The sequence below is a fragment of the Sus scrofa genome, chromosome 8 (assembly GCF_054392235.1).
Source record: "Sus scrofa isolate SSC_HxYL_T2T_F1_AM1 chromosome 8, Sscrofa_HxYL_maternal_Yorkshire_Landrace_v2.0, whole genome shotgun sequence".
In the NCBI taxonomy this organism is placed as follows: Eukaryota; Metazoa; Chordata; class Mammalia; order Artiodactyla; family Suidae; genus Sus; species Sus scrofa.
This window is the reverse complement of record NC_139390.1, coordinates 124,878,062-124,902,361: the sequence shown is the minus strand read 5'-3', so window position 1 is coordinate 124,902,361 and position 24,300 is coordinate 124,878,062. Positions and strand designations below refer to the sequence as shown.

General features: G+C 39.9%; 1 protein-coding gene across 9 annotated transcripts in view; it reads left to right on the top strand.

Moving 5' to 3' along the window:
* Positions 1-24,300, top strand: part of NFKB1 (nuclear factor kappa B subunit 1) — a 147,209-nt gene that overhangs the window by 86,958 nt on the left and 35,951 nt on the right. For all 9 annotated transcript variants that reach the window (XM_084971097.1, XM_084971095.1, XM_084971096.1 and 6 more), the window contains 3 exon segments: positions 10,166-10,314; positions 21,939-22,102; positions 23,608-23,766. In XM_084971097.1, the coding sequence (XP_084827223.1) occupies positions 10,166-10,314; positions 21,939-22,102; positions 23,608-23,766 (472 nt within the window).

The window sequence follows — 24,300 nt, the reverse complement described above, 5'->3', positions numbered from 1 at the left end:
TTAAATATCTGAAATATGATACTATTATTTATCTTATTCACCACTGTAGATCCAGAACCTATAGCTGCTATGTAGGAATAACTGAATAAAGTAGCACTTTTCAAATGAAAGAGCAAGGGACCTAATGTACCTAAAGGTAAAGATAAACTTAGAAGAGCCAGCTAGCTGGGGGGCGGGGGGAGGGGTGGGTCAGAGAAGACTTGAAGGTGGCGCGATTGGGTGTGGGGCTGGATATTTATGGAAATCGATAGAAATCTGAAAGCATAGATCTAACTAAAGAAAATAGCACAAGCAGAAGAGTCAGCAGCAAAGGTTCAAAAATAGAAATTTCTGCGGTTGAATGGGAATAGTGAATGATTCTCTTGGAATGAAGAGTACATGAAAGAGAAAGGTGAGAATGAGGCTAGAGAGGTACCATAGGGCCAAATTTCCCTGCATGACTCAAGAATTTAGACCACACTTTGTAGAAAATGGATGATTGTATAAGCTTTAATACAGGAATGATATGCCATAACTAGCACTGTGCTTTAGGAATGTAAATCTGGGACAGTCTGCTAAAGAATTGGGAGGGGAAAGCACAGAGACGCCAGTTGGAAGATTTGCAATGATTCCTCATGAGTTAAACTCAGAAGTGAGGCCGCAATAGATACTGAATTTGGAAACATGGAGTTAATCACGACTCTTTAAGGACTTTCTAACTTGTGGGGTAGAGGGATGAGTTAATTTGCAAAGGTACTACAGACTAAGCTGCATTTCAGCATTGGCAATTAGAGCTTTCCTTGAGTACTTGATGAGGAGAAAAGAGAATGGCACTGGAGCAGGTATAAGTACCTCTTAAGAACTTTTCTTACTAAATTATAAAGAAAATCAAATGAAAGAATGGTTGTATATTTCTACAGTTCTTGGTGTGGTGCCTGGCCCAGAGGTTTCAGTGAATGCTAACCTGTACAATTGTCATCACCATTATCAGGGAAGGAATTGTTTAGAATAAGGGAGAAGAGTGTACATGTTTGGGGGAGTGAAGGGAACGGTCCTTTGGAGAGGGAGGGAGGGAGAGTAATTTGAGGAAGTCTAGAATACGTATGGCACTAAGTGCAGAAATACAGTGGTTAGGCCCAGAAAAGGGAACAGACCTACATTTCTCTGGATTGGGAGTGGATATGTAAAGTGCTAGGGATGTTTGGAGCCTAGGATGACCATAAGGAGAAGCGCGGTTGAAGAGCCTGGCATGCATTGCTTTCCACCTTCTCGTGAAAGTCAGAGGAAATTTCAATGGCAGATATCTGCCTAGGGCATGAAGAGATAAATTAGAATCACTGTCCTCTATTCTGCACCTGCTATGAATCAAGCACTGCATTAGATGCTTTAAATCACCTCCTTTGACCCTTGTAAAAATTCAGACAATATATAGTTGTATTCACATTACAAGGGCTAATTTGCCCAGGATGGCACAGCTAGTAATGGGAAGAGCCGGGATTCAGAGCCTGGTCCATCTGAATCCAGGGTCTGTGCTCTTTGTTGAATGGGAGCCCAGTAGTTTGGGATCCTGGAGGTATAGCCCTGCACTGCATTATAATAAGTCCTGTGGGGCAGTTATTCCTGTCAGTCACCAGATTGAACATCAAAGAAGGGCCCTCTCCTTTGGGGAGTACCTGACTGTGAAATGTGAATTCTGGATCCCTGAGGGCAATAGGAAGGCAAGGAATAGAGACCATGTCTGAGGCAGGTGCTCAGACTCTTCAGTAGGGCAGGAGAATGCCCTATGGGCAGCAGCTCTCGGCAGGAGGTGGGGAAGGAGGGAAGTCCAAGGGGCTATCTTGGACTTTAAGAGGAGCGCTGTTATCTTGGTTTTCCATCAAGAGGATTCCAGAGTCACCTTCCCTTTCAGTTTCCACAGCTGCCTGAATTCCCGCTGCTCAGGACTGCAGATCCAGAGCCACACCCAAACACCCTTCTGTCAACTTAGGCTAATGTATTCTGGTATAAATAATCATACTCTAATTTAAATAGTCTTTTGTTGTTGTTCAAAATGGTATTTTAAAGATTTTTTTGGAGTTTTAAAAAAAAATTATTATAGTTGATTTACAGTGTTCTGTCCATTTCTGCTGTATAGCAAAGTGACCCAGTCATACATAGATATACAGTCTTTTTCTCGTATTATCTTCCATCATGTCTTGAGAGGCTACACTAGGATCTAGTCTCTTTTTTTTTTTTAAAGCCAGAATAATAAAAGAATAGAGTTTACTAATTCCTGCCCCCCTCCTAATACAACTCTGTCTGTATTATAAGTCACCTTCTTAAGATAACATTTTAGTTATCCTATTTAATCACGTGTTCACTAAAGAATTAATTATTGAAAGCCCACAATATGACGAACTTGTTGCAGGCACTAGGGATATAGCAGAGAAGAAACCAATGTCCCCACTCTTACAGAGTTACTGTTTTAATGGGGAAGATAGGCAGTAATCAAAATAAGATATGTAGTGTATTAAATGGTAATTACTCCAGGGAGAAAAATAAAGTAGTAGAAAGGAGCAAGGAATGCAGGAGTGGGAGTGGTAAAAGTTTAGCTAGGGGTAGGGTGGCCCATGAAAGTTCCCCAGAAAGAATGGCATTTCTGCAAAGCCTGAAGGAGGGTAAGAGAACATGCAGGTGTCTGGGGGAAAAAAGTGTTCTAGGCATAGGCCACAGCAAGTGCAGAAGTTCTCCGGTGGAAGCTGAGCTGGTGAGGGGGCCGATGTGTGCCCAGTTGAGAAGCAAAGTTAAAGAAGAAGCAGAGTCAGAAGGCCCAGGGCCCCTGTGCTATTTTAAAGACTTTGGCTTTTAAGATGGAAAGCTATTAGAAGATCTGGGGTTTTAGGGTTTTTTTTTTTTTAACTTCTTACCATGGAAAATTTTAATCAGATATACACAAAATTCTCTAAGTCCCTTTGACGACTCATTCAGCTTCAAGAACTTTCACTTTGGGAGGACTTTGTACTGAGGAGTGTCAGGATTTGGCATGACCTGACTTGAACAGGATCACCCAGGAGAACCGGCCATGGTGAAGCAGGACACGCTCAAGAAACGTAGGAGCAAAAATTTAGGAAACAAATCATGGTGACTTGAAACCAGGGAGTAGCAATGGAGATCTTAAGAAGTGGTCAGTTTCAGGATATCTTTTAAAGATCTGACCAGATACTTTATATTTTATGCTTTTTTCAAGAAAAAGAATTTGATAATGCACATAGTGCAGCAATAGGAGTTCCCGTCGTGGCACAGTGGAAGTGAATCCGACTAGGAACCATGAGGTTACGGGTTCCATCCCTGGCCTCATTCAGTGGGTTAAGGATCCGGTGTTGCCTTGAGCTGTATTGTAGGTCACAGACGCTGCTACAGCTCCGGTTAGACCTCTAGCCTGGGAACCTCCATATGCCACAGGTGTGGCCCTAAAAAAGACAAAAGACAAAACAAATAAATAATAACAAAAATAGTGGAGCAACAAGGATAAGGAGATGTAGAAAAGAAATGATACCAGAATATTACTATTTTAAATTTTGTTTTCTATTTAAGAATAAATTAGGTTTTATAAGCCAGGCTCAAAAAAAAAAAAAAAAAAGCCCTATAAATGAATATTTGTAACAGTTCATCCACACATTACAAATTGTCTACTCATCCCATTTTGTTTTGTAACCATGGATAATTGGGCCATACAGAAGGTAAAAATTTATTTGTAATTTATTAATGAAATCGTGACATGTATTGAGGTAGATAGAAGTCCCCAACAGTTCTGGGAGTTGGCAATAGTGTGTTACTTGATTTTCTGAACAAAGTTGACTTATAAGCTGCTATATTTGATGTAACAAAACTGAAAATTCAAATAAACAAAGAAGAAACTATATAGGTCAAAGTATGACAGAAATGCAGGCTTTCAAGGCAGAGTTTTATGTAGATGGAGATTTTACTCCCCTGTGTAGTTGACAAAGCACTCTTTGCCCACTTAGTTGTGTTTAATGACACAGTTTGCCCTTCCAAGCCCAGGCTAGCCATATATACTGTTGGTCACACAAATAGGACAGTAAACAAGGTGGACGAATGTGATGCAGTCCACACAAACCCAGGAGAACGGGAAAAACCACCATGTCATCAACAGTGAGTAGGTCAAAGGATTCTTTCATGCCATCCCTTCTTAGAAGAACACCGCGTTTACATTCCGAAGACTCATGATCAATTCCAAGGTCCTCTGGGTCTTGACTGTCTGACCTTGGGTTATTGTCACTTGTTCCTCTCTCTGAACGTCTGTTTCCTTCTCTGCAGCGTGGGGTGATGGTGCCAAGTGTGTCTACTTCACAGGCTTGTTGGGAAACCCAGGGAGGAAAGAGGCCCTTTACAAATAAAAGAGAAGGAAAGAAACAGGTGCTTCCAGGGTACCTGCCATGTACCAGACACTGCGTGGTTCTCACGAACAGCCCTCTGAGGTCCCATTATTGACCATTTTGTAGATGTGGAGTGTGCAGGTCAAAGAGGTTATTTAAGTTGTGTAAGCCCATAGAGCGGGAAGAAGAGTTAGGATTTAGTCCCAGGCTGGATCAACTTGAAATCTCCTGCCTTAAAAAGACGGAGCCAACTTTACCAAGCATCTTCCCACTCGATGCCAGAAGCTATTAGACGTGGTTCTGTACTATCTTGTTTGATTAAGGTTATTCTGTACTTCCTGGGTGGGTACTCAACAAATATTAAATAATAAGGAACAATAAAATCTGATTATTTTTCATCACTGAGAGGAGCTACATCATGAGAACAATGTCCTTTTCTTTCTTCCTACTGCTCCTCCTCTCCCTCCCCCTTTCCCTTGCCCTCCTCTTTTTTCTTCATTTTATAGTATAACTTGGAGCCTAACAGAGAAGAATCAGAGCTCAGTTTAACAATGTCTGCAGCATGATTTTGTTTATGAAGAAGCCTTACAAGGAAACAAGTGCACTTCTCCACCTCACAACTATCTCTGAGAACTTCTTTCTCACAACACAACAGAACCAAGCAAACAGGTTTTTTAGGAATCACCACGCTAGGCAAAGGGAAGTGCTAAAACACAGGGCAGACTGGACACATACAAAAGAAAAAGCGATTAAGCCAAGTAGCAGCCAGTGTAATGAAAAATGCGAATTGGCTTTGGAGGTGGACAGACCCAAGTCCACAGAGCTGCCCAGGCACTCCAATTACAGGAAAACAGCAACTTTCTTCATTTTAATGTGCCTCTGTTCCCTTGGCTGTGGAATGGGGTGAGACTACTGACCCCACAGTTCTGATGAGAAGATTAGCTGAGTTAATATGTTCCCTTCTCTTCCATAAAAACAGAAATGGAGGAAGTAGAGAGGGATGTGCTCTGGGAGTTTAACGAATAAGATATAAGACAGTAGCCCTTCAGTTGCCAATTGGTTTCACCATCTTCTTATTGCAGTGAATCCTATGGATCAATTTCCTGCCTCATTCCTATCACGTCCCCCACCCCCAAAAACGGGGCAGTAGTGGAGTTCTATGGCCTAAAGTGGCGATGAGGATGTCCTGGAAGATTCAGATTTAGGTCATCCCCTTGACGAGTGGGCGGTTCTAGATAGAGAAGGAAGGGACGCCCCCAGGTGGTAGAAGCGGCTGAAGAAAACCCTGAGACGTGGGGATGAGTAAGACTGAGGAGGTGATGACTCTCAGCACAGGAGCTCGTGTGGCTCTTCTCCCCGTCAGGAGTACGTGTCTCGCCTGCCCACCTTGCCTTGTTAGACTCTTATTCTTCTTTCACTCCCTACTCCCTCAAGGAGCTTTCTCTGACTTCCTGACCAGGTCAAATCCTTATCATATATGCCCTTTGTAAGTTCTTTATAGTTATGCATTTACATTTGTTCATGAGATTTTTTTTATCAGTATCAGTCCCACTCTTTAATATCTGCAAAAACAGGAGTTATGTCTCTTTTGCCCTCGTCTGTGTGTGCCTTCACCCCCTGTCCTGCTGCAGTGCATGGAATATAGAAGGGGTTTAATACGTACTCACTGAATAAATGGACACATTTTGGTTATCACTGAGATAAAAGCCTGGATAGGAGACAGGGTTTGTATTTGAGATTGCTAATCCTATTGGATGCCAAGCACTTAACTTATTTAATCCTTAAAAACAATCTTGTGAAATCAGATATATTATTAACTTCATTTAAAAGATGGAGACTGATTTCCAACTAGTTAGCCATCTTTCCCTGCTGACCCAGCTCTTAAGTGACAACAGAGAGATTGGAGCCCAGCAGCCTGGCTTTAGAGCGCTTGGATTTACCGGTGTTGTTCTACTGGTTTAGCTGCAGAGGTCAAAGTTAGATACACAAGTCAAGTCAGGATAGACCTGTTTGAAAATTGCGGGTTTTTCCTTCCTCCTCCTCGTCTTCAAGTATCATCGTTATCATCATTTTTTGAGAAAAACTAGGCAGAAAAGAACTACTTCATGTGTCACGTCTCACATTCACATTGACTCTACGTTCTGCCAAGTGATATGTCCAAATTAGCAAGTAAACTGGACATTTCAGAATCGGGTTCTTAGAAAATTCTAGACTACTTTGCTTAATCACCTTTAAAGAACTAGTATGTTCTTTGCCAGAGCGTGACAGAGTTACTTTAAATGAAAGGAGGTGATTTGACTAAGTTTGGTGTTGTCTGAGACCCTTGGTTTCTATTTCTTACTCGAAAAGCAGAGACGAGTCTGTGGTCCTCAGTAGATATTGAGTCATAAAGCTCCTGGAAGAAAGGCTTAATTTCATCAAGCCAAGAAATCCTAAGTACCTCCAAGAATGATAGCTGTTACTGTAATAACATAATTATTACCAAAAAAAATTAACAAAGACCAGTAAAATACGGACTTCCCCGTAAGAGGTACTCTGGAAAAGAGACTTACCCATGGAGTAGAAGTGGCCTGAATTGGTCATTTTATCCCAGCCATCCACCTTTAGACAGGATTTTTTGAAAATCACCTTGGCGTAGTTATTTAAAGATCTCTAGATAGAGGAATATATTACAGTAATAAGAGAATGGTCAACACTTGTGTGCTGCTGTTATTTGCTGGGCAGTAGTCTAAAGACTTTACATGCATTAATGTATTTAATCCTGATAACGAACCTGTGAGGTCCTGTTATTATTCCCATTTTACAGATGAGGAACTGAACACTGCCCAAAGTCACAGAGCTAGTAAATGGTGGAACTGTCTCTCAACCTAGCTAGTCTGCCTGTCAAGTACATGCTCCCTCGGTAGCTGATTATTCAAGTTGTCACCTTTGTCTTCTTGGCTCTAGTTGAAAGCTTAACTAGTGTTGAAGCTGTTAGCATTTATTAAAAGCCTGCAATGCTTAGACTCTTTCAAAAATAACCCACCCTTTTTGGCAGATACAGGTGCTTTCTATAAATTCAGTTTTCAAAGGAGCCACATGCAAAGAAGTAAAGGGGAGGCTAGATAAAAATAATCAGATTCTCTATACAACAAATGAATTTCGGAGTCATTTGTAAATAGCTCTCAGTTGTTGTGGCGTTTTAAGAAGTATTCACTCCCCCTAAGGTAGAGTGCCATTGTCTTCATTTGCCATATAACCTGAAAATAGTATTTTGTGTGTATGTCCCCACACTTCAGCTTTCTTCTTTCAGTCAGTATTTTGGAAAGTCCACAAAACCCAGGGACCTCCCTGTCGTTACCCTGTGGTCTGTGTAAAAACCAGATGATGCCATGCTGACTTGAACTCTTTCAAATGGACCAAACAGCGCATTAGTCATTGGCAAGTTTTTCAGGCCCTTTACCTCGGAGACTACCCAGTTCCTCATTCTTGCCACCCTTCCGTCATGAAGTAATAGCAAGAAAAAGATGTGAGGACTTTTTTGAGGACACCTCCCACCTCTTTCCTTCAGTGCCTGCGACTGATTCCTTCATGGTAATGACATTGAAGGGTCCAGATATCCGAAGGGATTGGACTGTAATTGCGGGATTCTTTCTGCTGTCCTGCTTAAATGGAAAGCCTACCTGATTTCGCCCAAGTGAAGCGTTTCATCATGCCTTACGCTGTTGGCATTCCTGTGCTTGGTGCACTTAAAAGTGAAATGACATGGTCTAGTTAGTGTTCTTTCACTGTTCATTTACTGCTGGAGAGGCCCCTGTGGAATATGTCATCATGACAAAGGCTGATCTCAGATGTCGACACCAAGAGAGAGAGCTGGCTTCAGCAATTCAGGGAGTATGGAGGGATGACAGCCAACTTTGGAGCAAACCCAGAACTCTTCATTCCCTGTCTTGCCCTGAAGGATAAAGGCTTTCTGCCTGTTATAAAAGGGAAGCACTAAATTCATAATTGGTTTTATGCCCGGTTAAGAGCTTACCTGTTTAAGAAATTATTTGTGCTTTGAGGTGGTCAAAACCTAATTTAATCCCAAACATTCTTTGTAATTAGCTTGCTTTGCAAGGACGGGAGGCCATTCCTACAGGCAGCCCTGCTCTTTGGGAAGGGGTTTTAGAGGACTGGGAAGCAAACTTTTGTAGCAGTTCTAAGACAGGGTTCAGGTAGAGAGGCCCACAAGTTTCCAGTGGAGCCACACTGTTGATAGGGGGGAGTCTGTCCTTTGCTGAAGGGGTGGGGAGAGCAGTGGGAGAAACTTCTCTCCCCACAAAGCCTCTGGGGCATAATCCCAGCTCCGATGAACTTTCCTTGAAATGGGAGATTGGATTGGGGAAAAACTCATACTGAAAAAGTCCTAACAAAACCGTGCCTCAATGGACTATAAATTCATTTGATGATATTTACGGTAGAAGTACATTGATTGAAAGGGATTCTGTCTGCTTCCAAGAAATTTTACGGGCAAGTGTAGGTTCTTTTTCAAGTTTATATCAGAAAGATATCAGTGGATATCGGGGATCCATTGCTACATGAGATTCCTTTCTATTTCCTTTACCTTCTGAGCTAAGGGCTGTTTGTGCAAATGAGAATATTTGTAATGATTGCATAATTGGGACATCCTGGATTTATATACTTCCTCAAAAAGATACATTCTGAGCTAAGGAGCTAGGGTGCCAACTCTTCTCATTATTAGCCCTGAAAGTCCTGCATCCCAGGAAACCCCCTCAGTCCTAGGCAAACCAGGACGGCTGGTCACCCTTCGAGGAGATACAGCACATTTCCAACAGTTTGGCTGAATTTATCACCGGGTTCTGACTTATATCCAGGAGGATAAAAATAAGACCATTGGTCTTTTCTGTTAGTATGATTTTAGGGTTGGAGCTTTCTCAGGGAAGGACTCTGGTCTACTCTAGGAGGCTAGAAGGTCAACTGGAGGAGAAAATGTGTCTAAGCTCTCTTTGCTCACAATGTTGTCATCTCCTTGTGAGCTCCTTTTTATTGCTGTTGTTATCATTTTAGACAAAATTTAAATGATATTAAATGGAAAAGTCTAATTTTATAAAACAAGAGCTAACTAGGTGTCAAATGTAAGGATTTGCACTTAAGGAGTACACTTATTTGAACTGAAGAAACTTACTATGGCCTGGGCATAGAACTCAGTTACCAGAGCTCATAGCAGAGAGGGCTACCAGAGGCTGAAGTATCCTAACAGATAACTGCAGGCCACATCTGCAGGCTTGGTGTCCATGGCCAACCTTCATAGCCAGTCCCCAGACAAGACTCTCTCTCCTCTTTGCTCTCTGCCTAACTCTTACAGCAGAGTTAGGGTGCTCTCCGCTCGCCTTGCTCCTTCCTTTGATTTCCACCAATCCTGATTCCCTTCTCAGTGCTCTTTTACCCAGCTTTTATGACCAAAAATGCAAAGAGGGTGCAGATGAAAATGTGTTCTTGGTTAGTAGGAAGGGGAATGCTTGATGGCCACAAAGCATCTTCCAAGATACATTCTTTCTTCCAACTTGTAACAGTACATACCGTATTTTAAATGGTCTGCTTCCTGGAGAATAGCCTTCCCACCCAGCACAATCACCATTAGCATTTTAATTTATTTCCATCCCATCATTCATTTATCACACATTTTTCAAAACAGAGCTGTGGTCGTACATGTACAGATAGTACCTAATTTTATGTCACACTTCTTATACTTACTGACTTGTCTTAAGCATTTTTCCATGTTGCCGTATAGTCAGATTGCTAACTTTTGAAATCTGCTTCTCATATAGATCTGCAACTATGTTGGACCTGCAAAGGTTATTGTTCAGTTGGTCACAAATGGAAAAAACATCCACCTGCATGCACACAGCCTGGTGGGAAAACACTGTGAGGATGGGATCTGCACTGTCACTGCTGGACCCAAGGACATGGTGGTCGGGTAAGTGAGGGTACGTGTTGTTGCAGAAGGGAGGAGCAGAAAGAACATGGCACCTGGAGACTCGGACTGAACAGGCCCTGTTCATGAGAGGTCTTTCCAAGGTCCTCAGAGAGCCTCAGAATATGAAAATTTTTGCTCTCACTTGGACTCCAAAGAAGAAGGTGCCTACTTGTCCGGCTTTCTCCGAGACAGCCCACTTTATGCCTGTGATCCTGGCCTCATTATTTGTAGCACTCTCTTTCACTCAGAAGTGGCCCAGTTTGGATGATAAATTATATGGTCACTTGACCTTTGAGGCATTTGTGGCAATTTCAGCATTATTTTCCTTCTGGAAATAAAGATAAGAACAAATCAGAAGAAAACTAGCCATAGCAGAAATCAGCACTTTATAGATGGTTTCATACCCTTGTTGATTCCTTTAATGAACTCTTGACTATAGATATATAATGTGAATATATATGTGAGCATGAGGTGGACAGATAAATATTGTGTTAGTTCTCTATTGCTTAGAAGGTGTGCATAGGAGCTCCCTGGTGGAACAGCAGGTTAAGGATCTGACATCACTGCTGTGGCACAGGTTTGATCCTTGGCCCCAGAACTTCTACATGCTGCAGGCATGGCCAAAAAGGAAAACAAAAAGAAAACAAAAAAAGTTTGTATAGAAATGGTATGACCAATAAGGGGTTAAGATCTGAAATATATAAATAGTTCATACAACTTAACATCAAAAAAAAAAAAAAAAAAAAACCTGAAGGAGATCCTGCTGAGTAGCATTGAGAACTATGTCTAGATACTCATATTGCAACAGAACAAAGGGTGGGGCAAAAAATGTATACATGTAAGAGTAGCTTGATCCCCATGCTGTACAGTGGGAAAAAAATAAAATAATAATTAAAAAAAAAAAAACCTGATTAGAAAATGGGCAGAAGACCTGAATGGACTTATCTTCAGAGAGGTCATGCAGATGGCCAACAGCAACGTGAAAAGATGTTCAACCTCACTAATCATCAGGGAAATGCAAATCAAAACCACAATAAGGTATTACCTCACAGCTGGCAGAATGGCTGTCATGAAAAAGAACACAAATAGCAAATGTTGCTGAGGATGTAGAGAAAAGGGAACACTTGTACCCTATAGGTGGGAATGTAAATTGGTATAGCCACTGTGGAAAACAGTATGGAGGATTTTCAAAAAACTAAAAATAGGGGTTCCCACTGTGGCACAGTGGACTGATGATCTGGTTCGTCTCTGTGGCATTGGCTGGTTTAATCCTTGGCCAAACTCAGTGGGTTAAAGATCCTGTGGCTGTGGTGTAGGCCGTAGATGCAGCTCGGATTCAAACCCTGACCTAGGAACTTCCAGATGCCATAGATTGGGCCAGAAAAGGAAAAAAAAAAAAAAAAAAAAAAAAAAAACCTAAAAATAGAAGTGCCCTATGACCCTCATATCGTTCCTTTCCTGGGTTTTACCCAGAAAAACCAAAAACACTAATTCAAAAAGACACATGCACCCCAGTGTTCATAGCAGCATTATGTACAGTTGCCAAGACCTGGAAGCAACCTAAGTGTCTGTCAACAGAGGAACAGGTAAAGATGTGGTGTGTGTATACAATGGAATTTACTCAGCCTTAAAAAAGGAATGAAATTTTGCCGTTTGCAGCAACATTGCTGGCCCTGAAGGGTATTATACTAAGTAAAATACATCAGAGAAAGATGAATACTGTATGACATTACTTATATGTGGAATCTAAAAAATAAAACAAACTAGTGCATATAACAAAGAAGAAGCAGACTCACAGATATAGAGAAAAACTGGTAGTTACCAGTGGGGAGAGGCAAGGAGGGATGAACAATATAGGAATCGGGGATTAAAAGGCACAAACTGTTAGTGTAAAATAAGGTACAAGGATACATTGTACAACACAGGGAATATAGCCAATATTTTATAATGACTATACATGGAGTATAGCCTTTAAAAAGTTTGAATCACTGTATTGTATATTTGTAACTTACATAATATTGCACGTCAACTACGCTTTGTTTTTGTTTTTTTTTTTAAGTGTGCACAGATAAGAAGCCAAAGATTGCATATTTGTTTTTGGCATTCATTAGACTTGAAATGTAAATACAAAGTGACATATTCCTTTAAGGGTGGATCAGACAGATAAAACAAGCAATTTTAATTAATGAAATATAGAAATAAATTCAATCCAAAAAAAAGTAGGAAATGTTTAATTTTGTTTGATTTTCGAAGACTATCTTTCAGAGCTTCCTAATACTGGTTTCAGTAGTTTGTGATAAAATCCCACTTAATCTGGGTTGTTCACTCAAAAGAAAGGAATCGTCTAAGTCAACTGTAATTAAGCTGTTGGTAACATTTTAGGCTTTGAATTCTGATCAGGTTTCAAATTGGTTGTTTTTAGGGAAGTTGAGTTTTCATGTTCCTTGGTATTTCTTTGTTTGACTGTTAAAATATTCAAGTGTGAAAAATCTAGAGAGAGAGCTTTCTTTTAAGTCACTAAAATCTGATTCTTTTGATGTCAGAAAAGAAAAAAAAAAAGACTCGAGATTGGAGGAAGAAGCTTAAATTGATTTGAAGAATTCAGCTGTGCTTTAAATGAACTTGTTTCAACATCCTCTTGAAAGACTGGCCTGCTTCCTGTTGTGTGTCACAGTTGGTTCATCTTCTGTTTGGGAATACCCTTACAATTCCTGACTGACCTAAGAGGGCTTTGAAATGCGGGGTAATTGTCAGAGTTTCAGACTAATTGATCACTTAGTGTCTCTGCAGATTTACTCCAATAGGCTGCTGTCAGTTTGAAGTGTTTATTCTCTTTGGTCCTCTTTAATCTGTGTGATAATCATATCCTTTAGAGGAAACTGTAGATGAAGTTCCCTACTAGTATTTGTTATTTTAAAACTCTCAGTATATTTTCTGTAAATTGGTGTTTCCGTGGTTTGCCTTAGTAGTCTTTGAGGATTTTAGAAGAACTAAGGGTTATTTAATTCAGGACCTACAGCAGGAATAAAAGTTAAGTTCCCTGTCTCCAAGGAAAGTGAGGAAATCTGTCACTAATTTGTAGTGCTGGTGTGTGGGGTTCAGTAGTTGGAAGAATTCATTCATTGAGCAAACAGTTTTGAGCATCTAAACTCCTAAATGTGGTCATGAAGATGTCTGGTAGTAGCTCTGTGGGACTTTCTAAATAACACTCTGCAGTTTCACCAAAAGAGTAATCAAGAGGATGCTTTTACGACAGACTTATGAAACCTTGGTACTCCTCTTGTAATGTGATTTTTAACTTAGAATCTTTTGCCTTCAGCGTTTCCCAAAATACAGTATTTTCTTCATGATTCATTTGTCTCTCTCTCTTTTTTTTTAAGTTTCCAATGTCAGAACCTGTTGCATTTTAATAGAAAGACGATCATGCCAGTAATCTGGCAACCAGAATTCTATTTCTAGTTCTCTTGCTCTCCAACAGTAGGACTGGGGGCAATTTGCATGACTTCTCAGGAACTTTTAATTTCTTCCCTTATAAAATGTGGGTGTTAGGCTACAGAATCTATCTCCAGGTCCTTTATATCAAAATTCTGCACTGAACTAACGTTAGTTCATATTATGAAATAACATGAGCAGGTTTGCCCCATGTGTATTTACTGTATGTCATCGATTATTATTATTTAGTTCTAACTTGTAGGTGAGAATAGCACATAGATAAATTTAGGAAGATAGCTAGAGTTATTCCTTAGAGCTGTCAGTACTAGAAATGGAACCAACATAAGCTGTTTTCAGTAATACAGTCTAGGTTAAGAGTATAGATTCACAAGCAGGGTATCAATCCAACACATCAAAAGGATATATGGAAAATGACACCAAGAAGATAGATAACCTTTAAATTATCAAGACGAAAAGAATTAACCTTTCTCTGGAGTGTTTCTCTTCACTTTATTCTCAGCATAAAATTTTTATTTTCAAAAATATTTTATCTTTATTAAAATATTCATGTTTTAGTTAACTAAGTCATGATTGTAAGTTCATTTGTCTTAATTTAGAGGGTTTGTCCTTTTAACTTTTTTTTTTTTTTTTGTCTTTTTGCCTTTTCTAGGGCCGTTCCTGTGGCATATGGAGGTTCCCAGGCTAGGGGTCTTATCGGAGCTGTAGCCGCTGGCCTACGCCAGAGCCACAGCAATGCAGGATCTGAGCCGCATCTGCAACCTACAGCACAGCTCACGGCAGTGCCGGATCCTTAACCCACTGAGCAAGGCCAGGGACTGAACCCGCAACCTCATAGTTCCTAGCCGCATTCATTAACTGTTGCGCCACGACAGGAACTCCCCATTTCAGTTAACTTTTGTTTTGTCTGTATTTCCTATTCACTTATTTAGCCTGTAGTGTCTGTCCCCATAAAAATAATCTCAGTTTGGTGTTTTTGTTTTCTATCCTGAATATCAGCAGTTTGTTTCAATAACATTTTAGTTCCCTGAAATTTGCATTCAATGGAAACTATTATTTGACTTTGCTTTAAGCCACCTTCCTCACCAATAAACACCACACCCTCTGTTTATTTCCTGGCAGCCCTGATTTAGAGAGATGTGAGGTCTTTAAAAAAAAAAAAAAAAACCCACTAATATTTCCAGCATATACCAATGGTAAGCACTTGAAATAGACATATAAATGCAAAAGAGAAACAAGGCCTCCCTCCATGAACTAATGCAGATCATACCAAACTACTGGTTTTGCAGATCCAGAAACAACTGATTATTGGCAATTTCGTATGGTTCAGCCTTGATATACAGAAAAAGAACTGTTTGGAGAAAGTGAACCAAGTCGGGGCTGAGATTGGAAGTATCCAACTTCCAAACTTGGCTGTGTATTGCGAGTCAGGTGCTGCTTTTAAATCTCGTACCTGCTGTGAAGTCAGTATTTAAGTCTGGAGAAGAAGAAAGGCCAGGTGGAGAAGCCATGTTAGAATCCCAACCCAAGGACCTGGGGGTTCCAGCATAACCAGAGGGCAGTAGCAGTTTGTAGATGCATATAAAGATGAAATCATCTGGCACAGTGCAGAAGATTTCAAACTTGATTACTAATTAAAGTCACTTTTGTTCACTTTGTAAAAATGGTGATGCCCAGCCCTACTTTGAGAAAAGATTCTAGTCTCACTGGCCTGGATCTCATTTTTAAGAGCAGTGGTTCACAACCCTTAGGAGACATCAAAATCACCAGGAGGGCTTGTTAAAACACGATGGAGGAACCCTGCCTCTGAATGTCTGATTCTGTAGGTTTGGAATAAAGCCCAAGAATTTGCATTTTAATAATTTCTCAGGTAATGCAGATGCTGCTGGTCTAGAGAGTACACTTTGAAAATCACTAATGTATTTGACTATGGTATTTTGAGTTTGGAGTTCCTGCTGTGGTGCAGTGGATTCAGAATCCAAATGCAGTGGGTCAGGTGACTGCAGAGGCTTGGGATCAATCCCCAGTCTGGCGTAATAGGTTAAAGGCTTTAGCATTGCCACAGCTGCAGCTTGGATCCAGTCCCTCACCTGGGAAATTCCATGTGTTGTGGCTACAGCCCTAACATTTTTTTTTTAATATATTTTTGTCAAGTTTATTGAAGCATAATTTAAATACTATAACATTCACTGCTTAAAGTGTACAATTCTGTGAGTTTTGAGTGATAAATATTCACATGATCACCCCTGTCAAGGAATAGAATAGTTCCATCACCTCGAAAACATCCCTGTGCAACCCTTTCAGGTCACCTTCCCCAACTGCAGCCTCTGATCTGTTTTCTATCCCTGTAGTTTTGCCTTTTCCAGAATGACATACAAATAGGATCATGTGATAGGTATCCTTTGTTGAGTCTGGTTCCTTTTTTTTTTTTTTTTTTTTTTTTTTTAGGGCTGCACCCTTGGCATATGGAGGTCCCCAGGCTAGGGGGTGAACAGAGCTATAGCCGTCAGCCTACACCACAGCCACAGCAACACAGGATCTGAGCCTCATCTGCAAACTACACTATGGCTCATGGTAATACTGGATCTTTAACCCATGGAACAAGGCCAAGGATTGAACCTGTGTCCTCAGGGTCACTAGTCAGAGTGGTTTCTGCTGAGCCATGACGTGAACTCCTTTTTTTTTTCCCCTTATTTTTGTCTCTTGTCTTTTTAGGGCCACACTCACTGCATATGTTCCCAGGCTAGGGCTCAAATCGGAGCTACAGCTGCCGGCCTACGCCACATCAATTCCAGATATGAGCCGCATCTGCAACCTATACCACAGCTCGTGGCATCTCTGGATTTCCAACCCACTGAGTGAGGCCAGGGATGGAACCCGTGTCCTCATGGATATTAGTCGGGTCCATTAACCACTGAGCCACGACAGGAACTCCAAGTCTGGCTTCTCTCATTTAGCATATGCAGATCAGATTCCTCCAGGTTGTGTGTATATCAGTAGTTTATTCCTTTTAGTCACTAAGTAATATTGCATTGTGTTGATGTATCACCCTGTTGAAAAACATTTGGCTTGTTTGGCGTTTTTAAGGGACAAAGCCACTTTTTATATGAACATAGTTTTCATTTCTCTTGGGTTTGGGTAAATATTGAGAGGATTGTAGGGATGTGCACTAAGAATACTTTTATCTTGGTGAGAAACTGCCAAATTGTTTTCCAAAGTGACTGTACCTCTGTGCATTCTCATGTATTTAACATTTACAATCCTCATTTTTTTGTTCGTTCCATGTGCTAATAATAATAATAATAATAATGCATGCTCTCACTTTTCTTTGGCATTTTATTATAGAAATTTCCAAATATATACAAAAATAGAAAGAATAGGAAAAGGAGCCTTCACTGTACCCATCACCCACCTCCAAAAACTAATGGTTACATGGCTAATCTTGGTTTAAATATACTCCTACCTAGGTAACTTTCAGTTATTCACATCTGATTTAGTTCCACTGTGATAAGAGAATCCTTGGTATAGTTTGATTCTCTTAGATGTATTGAGATTTGTTTTATGGATAGAAAATTGTCCTGTTAGTGAATGTTCTTTGTGCTCTTTAAAAGGATGGGTAGCCTGGTGAAGTTGGATGAATGTTCTGTGAATGTCAGTTGGTTCAGTTGTTTGATAGTGCTGTTCAAGTCTTCTGTTACCTTACTGATTTTCTCTCTCCTTGTTTACTTGTTCAATCAGTTATTGAGAAAAAGATGTTGTAATCTCCGACTGTCTTTACAGATACATCTTTCTCCTTTTAATAAAAGTTTGCTTCTTGTGTTGTAAGCGCCTTTATTAGATGCATGACCATTTCAGATTCTTAATGAATTGATCCCTTTATCACTATGAAATGACCCTCTGTTACTTGGAGCAATTTACTTTGCTCTAAAATAGACCTTGACTGAAACGGATAGATTTACTTCAGCTTTCTTTTGAATAATGTTAGCTTGGAACATATTTTTTCCCATCCTGTTAGTTGTTATAACCTTTTTGTGTCTTAATTCAAAGTAAATATGCACTGCATATCATTGGATCTCACTTTTTATTCAGTCTGACACTCTCTTTTCACGGGGTGTTGAGATAATTTTTACTGAGTGTGATTACTGATACGACTGTGTTTAAAGCTACCATCTTGATCTTCATTTTCTGCTTGTCACATCTGCTCTTTGTTCCCTTTTCCTCTTTTTCTGCCTTCTTTTAGATTAATCCATTATTCATTATTTCATTTTATCTCCTCTTTGGTTTCTGCTTCTTTGTATTTTTTAGCAGTCGTTTTAGGCTTATGCTCTACATCTTTAACTTATAGTGTGACTCTAAGTAGCGTTATATCTCTTTATACATAGCATGTGAACAGTATACTTTCATTTCGCTTCTCTTGGCTTTTGTGCTATTGTGTCATATATTTTATATCTGCATGTGTTATAAATCCTACCATATATTGTTTTTTAATTGTCAGTTATCTGACATTATTCTGTTTTTTTAATTGTCAGTTTTCTTTTCAAAAAACTTTTAAATAAGAGAAAGTATTTTATACTCCCATGTATTGATTTCCTTTCATTTGCCTTACACTACTTGAGTGCTGCTGATAAATTCTTTCAGTTATTGTACATCTTAAAGTTTTTATTTTGTCTTTGCTTTTCAAAGATATTTTTGAAGAGTATAGAATTACAGGTTGACAGGGCTTTTCCGCATGTCCTTAAAATATGCTGCTCCATTGTCTTCTGGCTTGCCTTGTTTCCAACGAGAAGTCTATTATTCTTACCGTCATTCCTCTGTACCTAGTGTGTCAGGTTTTTCTCTCTGTCAGCTTTTCAGATTTTCTCTTCATTGCTGGTTTTCAGCAGTTTGATTATGTTGAGCTTTACTGTTATGTGCTTCATGTTTCTTGTGTTTTGTGGTTCATCGAGACTCTTGGATCTCTGAGTTTATAGTTTTTATTAAAATTTAAAGCTTTTCAGCCATTACTGCTTAAAATATTTTTTCCATCCACTCCTTTGTTTTCTTTTCAGGAATATCAATCTCAAGTATATTTGGCCATCTGAAATTGTCCCACGGCTCATTAATAATCTTTTCTCTTAAAATTTTTCCTCATTTTTTTTGTTTCATTTCAGATGATTCTATTACTGTGTCTACGAGTTCACTAATCTTATTGTCTGTAGTGTCTAATATGTTTTTAATCTTATCTGGTGTGTTTTCCATCTCAGATATTGTAGTTTTCATCTCTGCAGGTTTGTTTGGTGTCTTTTTTTTAATCTTCCATGCTTTTCCTCAACACAATAATACTTTCTACGTTCTCGGCCATGAGCGTCTCTCTCATAGCTATTCAGTGTACTCAACTACAAATTCTGTCTTCTGACTCATATCTAAATCTGTATCTATTGAATGATTTTTATCCCTATGATGAGTTGTATTTTCCTACTTCTTTGCCTGTCTGATAATTTTTGATTGGATAGCAGACATTTTGACTTTTAGATTGTTGGTTGTTGGTTATATATATGTTTTGGTATTCTGTCCAATATTTTTGAGCATTGGGATAAAGTTAAATTTGGGAATAGTTTGCTCCTTTCTAGACTTAGTTTTAAGCTTTTTCAGGGAAATCAGCCTTTAGCCTAGGGTTAGTGTGACACCATTACCTAGGCAATACCTTTCCAACTATTCACCCTAATGTTTCATGTATCACAAGATTTCTTGAATTATTCCATCCCTTTGCATGCTCCAGGAACTATTTTTCCTGTGCTTCCGATGTTTCTTTTCCCAGCTTTGGATCATTTCCTCACACATATGCTCTGAGGGTCCCTGTGTACGTGGTTCTTTCCTCTCTGGTGCTCTGCCTGTGAATTCGAGCCTTGTTGGCCTCTTTTGTCTCCTCATCTCAGAAGATCACCAGGTCCTGTTTGGGCTCCCCTTTCAGTGCTAGAGCCTGGAAGTTCTCTCTAGATATTAAGGCAGCGTAAATTGTAGGATTCACTTTATTTGTTTCCTCTTGCTTAAGGATCACTGTCCTATGCCACCCATTGTCCAGTGTCTCAAAACTATTTTTTCATATGTTTTTTGTTGTTTAAAGTGGAAAATTCAATCAGTCTGTGTTGCTCCATCATCACCTAAAGCAGAAGGCTGACTTTTGTGTTATTTATTACCGGAGTAAATCCATTATTCACATAATGAATAATAAGGATGATGCCTTTTTCATAGGGATTAATTAGATGATATACCTGAAAAGCACTTTACATATGGCAGAGTATAAAGTGCCGCACTCATGTTTATCATTGCTGTTACCTAGGACTTAGCCTAGTTTTCCTGTCGTTATATATGTTCTGTATAGGAGTAAGACCTGAAGGGCCAAAAGATGGAAGTGTTGTTTCTGAAAATCTGCCTATGCCACCATGTGTATCAGTACCTCATGTTGCATGTTTTTCTGGCTGGGTTAATTCATGCATTGATTATACAGCAGACCTTCATTTGACACCCACGTGGCAGCAGTGTTTTAGGCACTGGAGATCTCTGTCCTCAAGCAGCTTACGTTTTGTTGTGTATGTGTGTCTCAACTCTTCCACTTTTTTCTCTCACCATCTGCATAACTCATTCTGTCTCCAGGCCTCTGTATGAGCATTTACCTCATCTGCCTTCACCTCATATTTTCTTTCCCTAGGTTATCTAGTCTTCCCACATTATCTTATTCAATTCAGTCCAATTGCCATAATATTTCTTTCTTCTCCTAGTATTATTTTTCTTTCTGAGTAAAAGCCAGAGGAAAAGTCCTTACAAAGGCCATAAGGCTCTGAAAGATCCGTGCCCCCCCCCTTACCTCTTTGAATGTCTCACTTATTACTGACCCCTTGTTCACATCACTCCAGCCACGTTGGCCTCCTTGCCATTAGTCCTTGTGGACGCCAGGCATGGTCCTGCCTCAGGGCCTTGGCACTTGCTGTTCCTCCCACCCCAAGTGAAATATACCCACATTTCACCCCTCCTCTCCTTCACGTCTTTGTTCAGTTGGCATCTTCTCAGTCGGGCCTCTCTAACCTCTCTGTATTTTTTTAAAAAATTCAAGTGTAGTTGATGTACAGTGTTGTGCCAACCTTTCCATACTTTAAAGTGTCATATCTTCTACCACTTCCTTTCCTGTTCCCCATTTCTGCTTTGTTTTTCTTGGTGATACTTTTTACCTTCTAATGTATGCTATAAAATGTGCTTGTTTCTTCTCTGTTGTTGCACTAGCATATAAATTCTATGAAGGCAGTGATTCCTTTACTGTTCCTTTACAGCCTGGAAATAAGGAGCAAAATAAATATTTGTTGAATAATTGAGTCTCCTTGGCAAGGTGCTTTTTTTGTTTGTTTGTTGTATTACGCTTATTGGATACACTTTCTTATTTCATATACTGTATTTTAAAAACAAATGGCTGAAATATCTTACATATTTTCTTTGGAACCTCTTTAGTTGCTTTAATATCATATTAACATATTTTGTTCTATGGTTATGTAGCTTTTACAAGATAAAAAGTTTCCCATCCCTGATGAAAGGTATACCTCTATCCTGAGTACCCATAGAATTAGACATTCAAATGATAATAAATAATGCTAACCCTACAGATAATCTAGCATGAGAGGGGATTCTATGTAGACTTTAAATCCCATCTGGAAACCCAAGGGTGAGTTAAAAGAAAAAATCTGCCAAATATAGTATGTCTTGCATTCTTTTATAAAAAGTTAGAAAAGTTATCACATCTGGAATTAAAAATTCTTTTTATGCAGCTCTCCTAGAAAATACTTTAAAATGAGTCTAGGTTAAACTTTCTTATGAAACTATATATACCGCATTCCCCTAGTCATAATTTGAAAGTTTCATAAGCTTTGAAAACCAGGAGATGTTTCTGAGTTTACCACAGACTCATTTGGTGGCATTTGGTCAGCCTGACCGGATATGCACCTGGGTATCGTCTTTATCATTCCATTTGGAGAATCTCCTTCGTCTGTTTCACTGCAGGAATAGTGACATAAGTGATTCTAGTGTGGGCCCCAGCGACTAAGGGCCTGTGCATTTTTCCTAAATCCACTTTGCTAAGGTAAAACTAGACTCTTGTCACTGCCTGCCTAACTTTGGTGGTGGTTGTTGCTGTTACTCTTTTTCCCCAGCTTTGCAAACCTGGGTATACTTCATGTGACAAAGAAAAAAGTATTTGAAACACTGGAAGCACGAATGACAGAGGCATGTATAAGGGGCTATAATCCCGGACTTTTGGTGCACCCTGATCTTGCTTATTTGCAAGCGGAAGGTGGAGGGGACCGGCAGCTCACAGGTGAGTGTCCCTCCTCCAGCCCGGCTCTTTGAGAGCACTGGCTCTCCTCCTCCTGTATGTAGACTCTGTGCTCATCCCTGTGGCCCAGGTTTCTCCTTCTCCCAGTCTTTACCCCAGGTTCCCTCACCCTTTTTCCACTTGGAAACCTTGATGGCGTCCTGCTGCCTCCAGAATAAAACCTCTACTTCCGTAGCATAACACACAAAGCCTGGGCCCAGCCCACTCTCCAGCTTTGTCTCCAGTCCCATTTTGTACCCACCTCTCCCCATCACTACCCCCCGAACACCTGGTATGTATCTTCCTCTACCTACAATTGGACACATTTTGGTTTTTCCTGAGAATTTTAACCCTCTTTTGTATTATTTCTGCAATAATATGTGAATGTATTTATTTTTACCACCCTTCTCTTTTCAACCTGTCAAAACCAATTCAGAATTCAAGATATGATTCAAAGAATACCTCCTCTCTTATACCTACCCAGCTCATCTTATTATAAGGAATAATAATTTCTTTGTTCACATAAGTTATCCTCTTTATTTAAAAAAAAAATGCTATGATTCTGTTGCCTTTACTCATTCTTTTTCTTTCAAACCCAATCTTTGTCCTACTCTACATGTCACCACTACTCAGCATGCCCCCATTGCCTACAAAACCCGAATTCTGTCTGCTGGCATTTTAGGCCTCCCAGGAGCTGGCCCCAGCCTGCATTTCCAACTCTGTTTCCCTCTATGCCCTGATTGTCAAACCGAACTACTCCATAGAAGCCCATGATTTCGCACTTCCTCTTCTTGGTACATTCTTTCTTTTCATGCTCTGCCTTCTTTCTGGGGTGGCTTTATGTGTTCTCTTCATAAGTTCAAATTCTACTATCCCTTCAAGATTTAGATCAATGTCTCCAATACCCCAAAGCCTCTGGATTCTCCCCTCCTTTAAATTTTCGTATCACTTCAACTGTAGCTCTTTTATGGTACTTACCACTTAAATTATCAGCTCTTATGATAAGTGGTGAGTTACGTATCATTATATCCATCAACATGAAAGCTCTATCAGAAAGGAAGAAGCCAAGTGCAATTGAGTCATTCGGTTCCTTAAAAGCACTTTTTAAAGCAGTACCTGCCATGTGCCAGGTACTGTGCTAATCACTGTGGAATGAACACAGTTCCAGTGCTCAGGGAGTTTGTGGGAAGACTTAATTTTCACATTCCTCAATACAATGGAGGCATAGTCAGTTTATTGCATTTCATTCTGTCACGTTGTTTGTGCATTTAACGCTTAAGGAGAAAAGGGAAAGGTCAAAGAAGATAGGAAAGGGGAGAGGCATGTGACACATGGAAAACCATTTTTACTGTAACCCTGAGAAAATGCAGGCTGCCTTCTGATGCCTTTGAGTGAACAGACAATTAACAGATTTTTCTTTTAAGTTGATGTTCTTTATTTGGGTTTTACAAAAGCATCCTATCTAAAATGTTCTCATTTTACCCTTTCCCTGTGTTGTCCGGTCCTAGATCGGGAAAAGGAGATCATCCGTCAGGCAGCTCTTCAGCAGACGAAGGAGATGGACCTCAGCGTGGTACGGCTCATGTTTACAGCTTTCCTTCCGGACAGCACGGGCAGCTTCACTAGGCGCCTGGAACCCGTGGTATCTGATGCCATCTATGACAGCAGTGAGTACCGACATATATATATATGTAAAATGATTTTTTTTTCCATTATAGCTGGTTTGCAGTGTTCTGTCAATATTCTACTATATAGCATGGTGACCTAATACATGTATACTTTTTTTTCACATTATGCTCCATCATAAGTGACTAGACATAGTTCCCAGTGCTACACAGCAGGATCTCATTGCTTATCCATTCCAAAAGCAATAGTCTGCATCTGTTAACCCCAAGCTCCCAATCCATCTCACTCCTTCTCCCTCCCCCTTGGCAACCACAAGTCTATTCTCCAAGTCCATGATTTTCTTTTCTGTAGAAAGGTTCATTTGTGCCATATATGAGATTCCAGATGCAAGTGATATCATATGGTATTTGTCTTTCTCTTTCTGACTTACTTCACTCAGGATGAGAGTCTCTAGTTCCATCCATGTTGCTGCAAATGGCATTATTTTGTTCTTTTTTATGGCTGAGTAGTATTCCATTGTGTATACATACCACATCTTCCTAATCCAATCATCTGTCCTTGGACATTTAGGTTGT